The 13,582-nt window shown below is 38.8% G+C and overlaps 1 protein-coding gene across 5 annotated transcripts in view; it reads left to right on the top strand.

The window, feature by feature from the left end:
• cep135 (centrosomal protein 135) overlaps positions 1 to 3,787 on the top strand; it is a 134,199-nt gene extending 130,412 nt beyond the window's left edge. For 4 of the 5 annotated variants that reach the window (XM_063043105.1, XM_063043103.1, XM_063043104.1 and 1 more), the window contains 3 exons: positions 35 to 139; positions 447 to 601; positions 2,291 to 3,787. In XM_063043105.1, coding sequence (XP_062899175.1) covers positions 35 to 139; positions 447 to 567 — 226 coding nt within the window. In that variant the 3' untranslated portion in view covers positions 568 to 601; positions 2,291 to 3,787. The remainder of the gene's footprint in view (positions 1 to 34; positions 140 to 446; positions 602 to 2,290) is intronic. The other variant, XM_063043102.1, reaches the window with a different exon arrangement.
• Positions 3,788 to 13,582: the final 9,795 nt, after the last annotated feature.

Below are 13,582 nucleotides of genomic sequence, written 5' to 3'. Positions count from 1 at the left end.
GTTCCTTATCTCAAATGTTGCAAATTCTTTACAGATCTAGTCAGAATCATGATTTAGTTCAGCTTCGTACAAAATCTTCACAGCTTCAAACTGAGCTTGATCTTATGAAACGGCAACTCACAACAGAACGTTTTGAAAGGTAACATCTCTAGTATAGTGTGAAAAATGTATACATTCTTTATATTTAAAATTTTGATGCCATTCATGATTTAAGCCTTTTGGCTTACCTTAATTGTTTGGTGAAACCTGCCTTTCTATAAGGCTTAATATTTGGAACATAGTTTGGTTTGAGTGACTAGAAATATTTAACTGTTTATGTCATGTTGAAAGAACATTTTTTAATGTAATTATTCATTGAGCATATAGTTTTGATTATACATCAAAAGTTATTGGAAGTCTCATGTTTCCAGACAAAATTACTCTCTTTTTAATTGTTGATTGTACAGAGAACGTGCAATTCAGGAAATGCGTCACCATGGCCTTTCTACCACTGTCAGTTCTTTGTCCCCGCTTAGAACATCGGGGAGCCCTCTTTGTCATTCCCGGGATGCATGCTCCCCTAAATGAGTATCAGAATGTTCTGCAGACCATTAAATTGCAAGTGAGTAATTTATGGTACTTAATAAAATCTGAAGAAATGAAATGTGTAAATGTACCTTTTGTTTAAAACACATGTTCCAATTTAGCCTAAATGTTTATATATGAACAATATGCTTAACGAAGCCTGCTGAATAATCAGGGGCACACTACGCCCCACACCCACTAACATCATTAACAGACTTGCGGGCATTGCTCCCCCGGAGATCCAAAGACACACTACAACAAAAATTGAGAAAGGTAAATAGAACTCAGATCCACGGCACCCACTACACTATCAATCTAATCTAATCTAATCATGTGCCAATTTCCAACCACTTAAAAATCGAGGAAAAGCTTTGCTACAGTGGAGGAACTACCGCGTGGAACATCCCACCCCCCCCAAACGTACAGGATTGGTGCACTCTCAACAGAGCGAGAGCGGGAGTTTGTAGGACGGGAGACAATATGGTGAAGTGGGGTTTAAAGACCAGTGAATCCTGTGAGTGTGGTGAAAGGGTACAGAACATTGAATACGTTCTACGCAACTGCCCACTCTCACCTGATTTAGCTGACACCGACCTGCTCAACATCAACCAAACAACACTAGAGTGGCTCGCTGTCTGGTGTGACAAGCTATGGTGATGATCAGCATAGGTTTTTCCACAATTTTGAATAATGATGCTTCCCCACATTAAAGGAAGACATTCATTTTCTGATCATACTCATTCAATTCAATTATAATAGAATTATAATCCTGTGAACATGCTACCTGGTCCTCCAGGGATCTCCACTCCTTGAATTTACCATCCAACTGTCTTTCTCATCTCGCCATGTTAAATCTTACCTCTTGATCTTGGGGAAACTTGTGTAACAATAGACTCTCTCTTTTACTTTCACATTAAGTTCTACAATCGCTCTCTCTGGATGTAGTTTACAATATTCACGCCCAGCACGGTTTTACTCCCCATCCATTACAAAGATTACTACCTAAAAAATTAAGGACAGATCTAGTCAAAATAAAATAAAGTTTTATTTCAAAACCTCATGCCTGCTTTGTCACCCATTTTGGTAAAATCTGAATCCTTTGCTCCATATACTTAAATCTATCAGTTTCAGTCTTGAGGGTTGTATGACAATGAGTGAACTTAAATGAAGTGCTCAAATTTTCCTGTCATTCAGTGATGTTCAGATTGCTTATTTACTCCTTAGCTTAGATCTTTGAGGTTGTCCAGATAGGGCAAGATAACTTAGTTCTATTAGCCTTTTTCTGGTCAAGCAGTTTTTCAGATATGTCTTCTATACTTGGTTTTAGAAATAAGACCGAGAGTCTTCAAACTGAAAGATTAACTGTTTCCCTTTCCACAGATGCTGTCCAAAAAATGTCCCCATTTTGTTTTTATTTCATATTTCCAGCATCTGCAGTTTTTTTTTGTTGTTAATATTGTTTTAAGTTGAACCTGTGTAGAAGATAGTCTTTCCGATCACCAGTTCCAGCTTTAAAAAGAAACTGTATTGGAGAGTGGGGCGATACAGTTGGAGTAATATGTTAATTGAAGATCCAAAGAAGGGTTTTTATTCAGAGAATTAAAGCAATTAAACATAATGGCTAATAACATACCTTTTCTAACACAAGCAGATTTGATGTTAATTAAAATAATTGGCTCATTCTTAATTTAAAATTAGTATTAAAATACTTTGCTTCTCTTCCCAGTTTTAGTTTATTTTAAGGAGTAGACTTCAAGCAGACAAGTTGAATATTTCACAAATGGAGCCACAGGTCTCTCCAAAGGACTATTTGAGAAGTTGCACGCTGAATCTTTTACAACATTAATTTCATCAATTTTTGTGTAACTTTGAAATGAAGTAAACTTAATTTCAGGAATATATTAGATTGTATGGGCTATCGTTAACTCAAGTAATTGGCTGGTCTAACATTCTACGCAACATTTGTCAATTTTGCTGTTTTAGTTTATTAAAAAGATCAGCATTACTCCAATATTTCAAAAAATATCACTCAGTACTCTGACTTGGCTTTCTATATTTTATAAAGTAGAGGTTTTTACACTCCATACCCGTATATTGTTACATGGCTCAAAAACGAATAAGATTGTATGATCTTTCAAAACATTGCAGTAATTAAAGCATTATAATAATATACTGATCTTAATTTTTAAGATATTCTTTATCCATAAAACTGAATTTAATTCATTGGATCAAATAGAGTATACTAGAGTGACAAGTGAACCACATTGCTTTTTGCTTTGCTAAAGATGTAAGAAAGAAACTCAAGTAAGAACATTCCCTTTTAAACTGGAGATTCAAATTGTATAATCTGAAAATGGTGCCAAATACTTAATTGTTCATATAAAATGGGTTACTGTGATTTTCAGAGCTAATGTGCCCATACTGTACTGTAAATATCTGTATTCTATTGTGAATGGTTGAAGAAATTTTTATTTGTAAAGATATTTTTATACTGAATTAGGTTTTCAGTGTTTCTAGTAATTTATTTTTTGAAACATCTCCTCACAGCAACTAAAACAACTTTTTGCTACCAGTGGCCAAGTTGCCCTTTTTTAATAACTATCTTTGCTTTGTCAATGTAAAATCAGTTTTGCCATTACAAGTTCTCTACTGATGTAACAATAGTGAAATAGATTTACAGCTTTTAGTAAAGGCACAGGAGGCTATATATAACTAATAAATCAGCATAAATTTGTGGGAAATTAACAATGAATTCTGCAGATTAATTCATGAGCATAAATTTGCTTAATTAAGTAAAAATCATTGTTGAATTAAATGATTTAAATGGGTGTCACTGGTAGTTTGGATATTTTAAAGGGAATTTTTTTCTCCATTACAAATTTGATATTCCAGAGTAACTTGATATACCATAATACCTTTGTTGCTTCAGATCTGGTACATTTGTTTAATGTTGTTATCAACTAACATGAATGATGTTTGTGCCCTTTTTTTTGAGGAGAAATCTCTTATTTGATACTTGGAAATGTTACCTCTAAAGTATCTTCAATATAGTCATTTTCTGAAGAGCTATTTTAGATATGCTTATTGTTTTATTTTTACTACGGAGCATGGATTTTGCCAATTGTAATTTAGCATTTATTTATAAGAAATAAAAATGATATTTATACTGTTATGACAAATAACTCCTGAATTCTTGATGTTTTTAAATTAAACTTAAACTTGCTGTGGACTAAAGTTTATTTTCCATTTCCTTATATGATCCTTGTTGTCTAAGCCAGTCCAATTGTATTCATTCATCCTGTGGAAATGGACCAGTGCTAAACTTGTACCCTTATTTTTAGTGCTCCATAACACAGTTAAAATCTATAGATGGGGTTCAAGATGACCCTCGAGAACACTAAGTGCATAACACTAAGGGGCAGAAAACGCTGGTGGGAGTTGTGTACAGGCCACCTAACGGTAGTAGTGAGGTTGGGGATGGTATTAAACAGGAAATTAGAAACGTGTGCAATAAAGGAACAGCAGTTATAATGGGTGACTTCAATCTACATATAGATTGGGTGAACCAAATTGGTAAGGGTGCTGAGGAAGAGGATTTCTTGGAATGCATGCGGGATGGTTTTTTGAACCAACATGTTGAGGAACCAACTACAGAGCAGGCTATTCTAGACTGGGTATTGAGCAATGAGGAAGGGTTAATTAGCAATCTTGTCATGAGAGGCCCCTTGGGTAAGAGTGACCATAATATGGTAGAATTCTTTATTAAGATGAAGAGAGACATAGTTAATTCAGAAACAAAGGTTGTGAACTTAAAGAAGGGTAACTTTGAAGGTATGAGACGTGAATTAGCTAAGATAGACTGGCAAATGACACTTAAAGGGTTGACAGTGGGTATGCAATGGCAAGCATTTAAAGATCGCATGGATGAACTACAACAATTGTTCATCCCAGTTTGACAAAAGAATAAATCAAGGAAGGTAGTGCACCCGTGGCTGACAAGGGAAATTAGGGATAGTATCAATTCCAAAGAAGAAGCACACAAATTAGTCAGAAAAGGTGGCTCACCTGAGGACTGGGAGAAATTCAGAGTCCAGCAGAGGAGGACAAAGGGCTTAATTAGGAAGGGGAAAAAAGATTATGAGAGAAAACTGGCAGGGAACATAAAAACGGACTGTAAAAGCTTTTACAGATATGTGAAAAGAAAAAGATTGGTTAAGACAAATGTAGGTCCCCTACAGGCAGAAACAGGTGAATTGATTATGGGGAGCAAGGACATGGCAGACCAATTGAATAACTACTTTGGTTCTGTCTTCACTAAGCAGGACATAAACAATCTTCCGGAAATAGTAGGGGACAGAGGGTCCAGTGAGATGGAGGAACTGAGGGAAATGCATGTTAGTAGGGAAGTGGTGTTAGGTAAATTGAAGGGATTAAAGGCAGATAAATCCCCAGGGCCAGATGGTCTGCATCCCAGAGTGCTTAAGGAAGTAGCCCAAGAAATAGTGGATGCATTATTGATAATTTTTCAAAACTCTAGATTCTGGACTAGTTCCTGAGGATTGGAGAGTGGCTAATGTAACACCACTTTTTAAAAAAGGAGGGAGAGAGAAACCGGGGAATTATAGACTGGTTAGCCTAACGTCGGTGGTGGGGAAAATGCTAGAGTCAGTTATCAAAGATGTGGTAACAGCACATTTGGAAAGCGGCGAAATCATCGGACAAAGTCAGCATGGATTTGTGAAAGGAAAATCATGTCTAACGAATCTCATAGAATTTTTTGAGGATGTAACTAGTAGAGTGGATAGGGGAGAACCAGTGGGTGTGGTATATTTGGATTTTCAAAAGGCTTTTGACAAGGTCCTACGCAGGAGATTAGTGTGCAAACTTAAAGCACACGGTATTGGGGGTAAGGTATTGATGTGGATAGAGAATTGGTTGGCAGACAGGAAGCAAAGAGTGGGAATAAACGGGACCTTTTCAGAATGGCAGGCAGTGACTAGTGGGGTACCGCAAGGCTCAGTGCTGGGACCCCAGTTGTTTACAATATATATTAATGACTTAGATGAGGGAATTAAATGCAGCATCTCCAAGTTTGCGGATGACACGAAGCTGGGCGGCAGTGTTAGCTGTGAGGAGGATGCTAAGAGGATGCAGGGTGACCTGGATAGGTTAGGTGAGTGGGCACATTCATGGCAGATGCAATTTAATGTGGATAAATGTGAGGTTATCCATTTTGGTGGCAAAAACAGGAAAACAGATTATTATCTGAATGGTGGCTGATTAGGAAAAGGGGGGGTGCAACGAGACCTGGGTGTCATTATACACCAGTCATTGAAAGTGAACATGCAGGTACAGCAGGTGGTGAAAAAGGCGAATGGTATGCTGGCATTCATAGCAAGAGGATTCGAGTACAGGAGCAGGGAGGTACTACTGCAGTTGTACAAGGCCTTGGTGAGACCACACCTGGAGTATTGTGTGCAGTTTTGGTCCCCTAATCTGAGGAAAGACATCCTTGCCCTAGAGGGAGTACAAAGAATGTTCACCAGATTGATTCCTGGGATGGCAGGACTTTAATATGATGAAAGACTGGATCGGCTAGGCTTATACTAGTTGGAATTTAGAAGTTTGAGGGGGGATCTTATTGAAACGTATAAAATCCTGAAGGGATTGGACAGGCTAGATGCAGGAAGATTGTTCCCGATGTTGGGGAAGTCCTGAACGAGGGGTCACAGTTTGAGGATAAAGGGGAAGCCTTTTAGGACCAAGATGAGGAAAAACTTCTTCACACAGAGAGTGGTGAATCTGTGGAATTCTCTGCCACAGGAAACAGTTGAGGCCAGTTCATTGGCTATATTTAAGAGGGAGTTAGATATGGCCCTTGTGGCTAAAGGGATCGGGGGTATGGAGGGAAGGCTGGTACAGGGTTCTGAGTTGGATGATCAGCCATAATCATACTGAATGGCGGTGTAGGCTCGAAGGGCCGAATGGTCTACTCCTGCACCTATTTTCTATGTTTCTGTGTTTCTAACTCTGGCTCTGAAATAAGTTTGTCCTAATTGATGATGGTGGACGTCTGCACCCTGAATTTAAGATCTTGTAAGGTCAATATCTCTACAGTTTGAGGCAGACTTTGAAAAGCCTTTGAATATTAATATTCTGAAACCCCATTACAAAATGACATAATACCTGCTATACTGATATAATTCAGTTATATTTAAGTACTATTTTAGAGAGATTATTTGTTCGTGTATTTAGGTATTTTTTCTTAAAGGATCTAATATATAAAGATTTGAAAATGAATTCAGTTCAGTAGCTGATAGAGGGAGGACTAGGTGTTCACTTAAGTATGGTAGAAGAAATTCAGATTTTAAAATAATGTACCAAAGTTGATATTGTATCAAGGTTCTCCCCAAAAAGGTTCTGTTCCTATCTATACTTGTTTCGTTTTACTTCAGAATCATGTTTAATATCAATGACATATGTAGTGAAACTTGTTAACTTAGCAGCACTAAAATGCAATACATGACCATAAAAAAATAAATCAATTACAGTGAGTATATGTGTATATTAAATAGTTAAATTAAAAATGATGGAAAAACAAATTTAAAAAGTGAGGTAGTGTTCATGGGTTCAATATCCATTTAGGAATCAGATGGCAGAAGAAAAAAAACTTCCTGAATCGCTGAGTGTGTGCCTTCGGTTTTATGTACATCCTTCCTGATGGTAACAGTGAGGAGAGGGCATGTTTGGATTAAGGGGGTCCTTAATGATGGATGTTGCCTTCTAAGGCACTGCTCCTTGAAGATGTCTTGAATACTATGGAAGCTAGTGCCCAAGATGGAGCTTACTAATTTTACAACTTCGTGCAGCTTCTTTCAATCCTGTGCAGTGGACCGCCCCCCCGCCATACCATACAGTGATGCAGGCTGTCAGAATGCTCTCCACAGTACATCTGTAGAAGTTTTTGAGTGTCTTGGGTGACAAACCAAGTATCCTCAAACGCCTAATGAAATACAGCTGCTGTCTTGCCGCCTTTATAGCTGCATTGATATGCTGTGGCCAGGTTAAATCCTCAAAGATCTTGACACACAGAGCCAATACTTTACCACAAAGTACCAAAGTAGACAAGGGTAGTTTTGGTACACCCTGGTAGATTTTCTTAAGACAATTTTTAGTGTTATGTAACAATGAAGAGTCAAGTGGCACATGGTCCACCTTTTTAGTTAATTCTAGCTTCAACTTGTAGGATGAATTTTTCAACCTTTTAAGGGGCAAGTATCAGAGGATATGAATTGAAGAACCACCAGAGATTTGAGATGTAAAATCTAGTTCAAAATTCCAGTGTAGCATTGAAGGAGAACTGCATTGTTGATAGTAACACCTTTTCAATGAGATGTTAAAACTAGCTCTGTGTTTTAGAACTACTTTGAAGGGCGAGGGAACAATTCTTCGTAATTGTAATTGCGTGTTGGTCCCAGGACAGGTCATCTGAAATAATAACACAGAGGAATTTAAAGTTAGTAACCCTCTCCACTTCTGTTCCTCCAGTGAGGACTGGTTCATGAATCTCTGGTTTCCTCATCCTGAGGTCAATAATCAGCTCCTTGGTCTTGATGACATTGACTAAGAGGTTATTGTTATTATGGCACTAAACTAGATTCTCAATCTCCCTACTATATGCTGATTTGTCACCACCTTTGATTCAGCCTATGTCAGAGGTGTCATCAGCAAACTTGAATATGGCACTGGAGCTGTGCTAATGGATATCATGGAGGAGATGTTGCCAATCCAAACTGACTGGGGTCTTTAAATGAGAAACTTGAAGATCCATTTGTACTAGGAGGTACTGATAACACAATCTTGAAGCTTATTCACTTATGATGAAGGAAATAGACAGGTAACAATGGAGCACAATGCTGAGGTTAAAGAACGACATCGGGCCATTGTTATAGTTACAAGACCTTTGTTGCAGTTCACATTATTGAGCACTAAGTATGAAAAATCCACATACCTTGCAATTCTCCTGCACGAATTTGGCTACTTTCCCAGGCTGTATGACAAAAGACCAGAGGAACTAAGGTCCAAAATCTGAGATCCATGTTAACTTTAAACAAACCATCTATTCAAACCACAATACTACTTATTTCATAGTCCAATTTTATTTGGAAGAAAGTATAAATAAAATATGAAAAATAAGTCATTTCACATTAACTTCAGAATCAAACATAACAGACACTCAGCAGAAGATCAATTATACTAATGCAAGTCTTTCTCAGACAGTTCGTCAGCCACTATGCATAAAACATAACACAAAATGCTGGAGCCACTCTGCAGGGCGGGGTGGGGGGGCATCTATAGAAAAGAGTAAACAGTTGATGTTTCGGGCTAAGACACTTTATTGGGGGGGGAAGGTAGAAGTCAGAGTAAGAGGTTGGGGGGGGGGAGAGGATAAAAGTGCATAAAACATCTATTGAATTTAACACAAAGTTATTGCAAGGTGCTATTCAAGAAACACAAAAATGTTATAGTATTGGACCAGAGGAATGACTTTTCAGGAGCACCCAAAGGAGAAAAGATAAAAATGAAGACATTTAGCAGGAAATTCCAGAACTTGAGGGACTTAATATCTGAACACCGTAACTAGCAGTTATGGAGCAATTAAATCTGGGGATGAACTTGAAGACAGAATCTGAGAAGCGCAGGTAGTTCCAACTGATATGGGTCTGGAGCAGATTAGTGGCACAGAATTATCAGTTCATGGATGACCTTTGAAATCAGACATGATTAAGGAGGAGCCAATGTAGGTCAATAATTCTTCTGTCATTTACCTTAAATTATATCACAATTGCAGTATTGGAGACTTGTGCTTCAGAACTTGTCTTGTCTCGAGCCCTAATGTTATCGTTTTCATTCATAAATGCGTCATATTGGGTTGGGGCATCCGTTAGTCTTGCGAGACCATGGATCTGCGCCTGGAAAGTCTTCACTCTCCAGGGCACAGGCCTGGGCAAGGTTGTATGGAAGACCAGCAGTTGCCCATGCTGCGTCTCCCCTCTCCACGACACCAATGTTGTCCAAGGGAAGGGCATTAGGACCATACAGCTTGGCACCAGTGTCATCGCAGAGCAATGTGTGATTAAGTGCCCTGCTCAAGGACACAACACGTTCCCTCGGCTGGGGCTCGAACTCACGACCTTCAGGTAGCTAGTCCAATGCCTTAACCATGTGCCACGTGTGTAATATTAAAAGCAGAATAAATCTAATCCAGCTAATTAGCACACCATCAGACTTCAGCTATAGTAAAGTGATGGACGGCTTTGTTAACAGGTATCGAGCTACACGTTTTCACCAATAATTTGTTCACGTAATTACACCCTCATCTATGAGGCACAGTTCAGTAATACTTTTAACTTGCTTTAGAAGTTCACCATTATTCAAGAGAAAACAGGGATTTTGATTTGCACCTGATTCACAACCCTAAACATTCAAGCCCTCCAGATGACCTTTGGGTATTGATCTATAATAATTCTATTTACCAACATTTAGTCCATAGCCTGTCAGGGATTCAAGTAGTCATCCAGAATATTAAATGATATGCAAACCCAACTTCACTGCTTTCCCAAGCAGTATGTTCGATTCCAACAACTTGTGCGGGGGAAAAAAATACAAACCTTCTCTAGTCTATTATCTATTCCCTCAGTTTTAAACACCACTTTGTAGGTTGTCTTCACACACATACGCACCACCCAACACCTCTGATCCAAGGAAAGCAAACCCAATTTACCCAGTTTCTTTTAACTAAATCATTTAGTCTCACATTTATTGTACAATGTACATGTACAATGAATGATACAGTGAAATGACTTGTTTTCATTAACAACCAGCACATCCAGAGATGTGAGGGGGCAGCCTACAAGTGTTGCCACACATTCTGGCACCAACATAGCACTTCATCATGGCTGATCCATTTCCCTCTCTGTCCGGATCTCTTGTCTTATCTTCATAACCCTTCCTGCCCTGACTTATCAAGAATCTATCAACCTCTGCCTTAAATATACTCAATGACTGAGCCTCCACAGCTGCCTGTGATAATGAATTCCATAGATTCACTGCTCTCTGGCTATAGAAATTCCTCATCTCTGTTCTAAATGGACTTTTCTGAGGCTGTGTTCTCTGGACTTAAACTCCCCCACTTGTGGAAACATCCTCTCCACATCCACTCTGTCAAAGCTTTTCAACATTCAATAGGTTTCAATGAGATCTCCCCCCTCATTCTTCTGGACTTCAGTGAGTACTGGCACTGAGCCATCAAACGCTCCTCACATGATAAGCTTTTCAATCCTGAAATTTTTGTCAACTTCCTTTGAACCTTCGATGTCAGCACATCCTTTCTTGGATAAGGGGCCCCAAAACTGTTCACAATACTCAAAGTGAGGCCTCATTGTTGCCTTATAAAGCCTCAACAATACATCCTTCCTTTTATATTCTAGTCTGCTCGAAAAATAATGTTAACATTGCATTTGCCTTCTTCACCACAGACTCAACCTGCAAATTAATCTTTAGGGAATCCTTCACAAGGACTCCCAAGTCCACTTGCTCCTCAGAATTTTTAATTTTATCCCATTTAGAAAATAGTCTATGCTTTTAATTCTACCAGTGTGTGACCATACACTTGCTGACACTATATTCCATCTGCCACTTCTTTGCCCATTCTCCTAGTCTAAGTCCTGCTATAGCCCTTTCTGCTTCCTCAACACTACTTGTCCCTCCACCTATCATCGTATCATCTACAAACATGGCCACTAAGTTTAACCCCCCCCCCAAATCATTGACATATGATATAAAAAGTGACCCAACATAAACCCCTGTAGAACACCACATTCTGTCTTTTTGCAGTTGATAGATAGACCCATTTTTGCACCTTCTTCAACAACTATATTAAGTTTTGTAGTTCTTCCTCCGTACTTACAATTAATACAGTGTCATCCATATATCTGAAATTATTGATGTTTTCACCGCCAACTTTGATTCCCAAGATGTCTCTTATTTTTTTAAATATTGTTTCTCTGTACACATTCAACAAATCAGGGGAGAAAACACATCCATTTATTCTTACAGCAACAGTTTGTTCCCAGTACAGATTTCTGATTAGAACTTTTGCTATTTAGGAAGCTGGGTGACATCAGATGGCAGGTGCAACATGGACATCAAAAGAAGAATAGGGATGGCAAAAGACACCTTTACAAGAATGAAGAGTATACTGACCAATACCAAACTAGGCATGACAACCCGCCTCAAAGTACTGAAATGTTACGTTTATCCAGTTATGTTATATAGCTCAGAATGTTGGACAATATCCAGTAACATGAGGAAACGAATTGAAGCAGCAGAGATGTGGTTTTTGAGGAGGATGCAAAGAATATCATGGACAAAACAAATACCTAATGAGGATGTCATGAACAGAGCAAACACAAAAAGAGAAATAATGTATGAAATCATGAAAAGGCAACGTAACTTCATTGGACACGTGATTAGGAAAGAGGAGTTAGAATGCACGGTAATTATGGGAAACATTGTAGGGAAGAAAGCAAGAGGAAGACAAAGACAAATGATGATGGAGACAGCAGCCAGAGAACTGGAAATGAAAACCAATAAATTGATCCACTTGACCCGAAACAGGAGTGTGTGGGCCATGGCAGTCAAAGCTCAAACTGGGCAAGGCACCTGATGATGATGATGGAACACCACAAATCACTGGCAGCCAACCAGAAAAGGCTGAAACCAGAACTCTGGGTTCAGGTGACTTATCTATCTTCAGACCTTTCAGTTTCCCAAGCACCTTCTCCCTAGTAATAGCAGCTTCACTCATTTCTGCCCCCTGACCCTCTTGGATGAGTGACATACTGCTAGTGTCTTTCAGAATGAAGATTAATGCAAAATCTTTATTCAGTTCATTCCCCATTTCTTTGTCACTCATTACTACCTCTCCAGCATCATTTTTCAGCTGTCCGATATCTGCTTTCACCTCTTTCACTTTTTATATTTGAAGAAACTTTTGTATCCTCTTTAATATTAACCATCACCTAACTGGGGAGAGCCAGCATGGCTTTGTCCAGGGCAAGTCATATCTTACTAAATTGATGAGTTTTATGATGAAGGTAGAGCTGTGGATGTTGTCTACATGGATTTTAATAAGACATTTGACAAGGTCCCTCATGGGAGGCTCATCCAGAAGATTAAGATGCATGGGATTCCACAGCGAATTGGCTATTTTGATTCAGAACTGTCTTGCCCATGGAAGACAGAGGGAAGTGGTCTAAAGGACTTATTCTAGCTGGAAGTTTGTGATTAGTAGTGTTCTGCAGAGATCTGTACTGGGACCTCTGCTGTTTGTTATGCGTATAAATGACCTGGATTAAAATGTACTGAGATGGATGGGTTAGTAAATTTGCAGATGGTATGAAGATTGGTGGTGTTGTGGATAGCATAGATGACTGGGAGAGAATACAACAGAATATAGATTAGTTGCAGATATGGGCAGAGAAATGAAAGAAAGAGTTTAACCTAGACAAATGTGAAGTGTTACACCTTAGTAGGTCATATGTAAAGAGACAGTGCACCCTTAATGAGCAGAGGAATCTTGGAGTCGAAGTTCATAATTCCCTGTAGGTGACTACACCGTTTGATAGGGTGGTTAAGGCTCAGCCTTCACTCTCACCTTTACATGGTCCTTCTGACTCTTGCCTCCTCTTTCTGGATCGTCATCCAACAAACCTCCGCTATAATAAGTACACAAATTCCTACAGATATCTCTCCTCTCCTCGTACGTTCTCCCAGTTTCATTGTTAGGGCAAATATGACAGTAAGACTTTCCACACAGGTCCCCAAGATTTTACTGAACAGGATCTGACATCCCATCTATTTCCCTGCTCCTCTGTTACCATCATTTCTCTTCCTGAAACACAGTGAGGACAGTAAAGGAAATCTCCTAGCTTTTTCCAGCCACTTTATGCAGGAC

Source organism: Mobula hypostoma, chromosome 3, assembly GCF_963921235.1.
Source record: "Mobula hypostoma chromosome 3, sMobHyp1.1, whole genome shotgun sequence".
Classification (NCBI taxonomy): Eukaryota; Metazoa; Chordata; class Chondrichthyes; order Myliobatiformes; family Myliobatidae; genus Mobula; species Mobula hypostoma.
The sequence above is the reverse complement of the archived record's forward strand: the minus strand, read 5'-3'. Positions and strand labels throughout refer to the sequence as shown.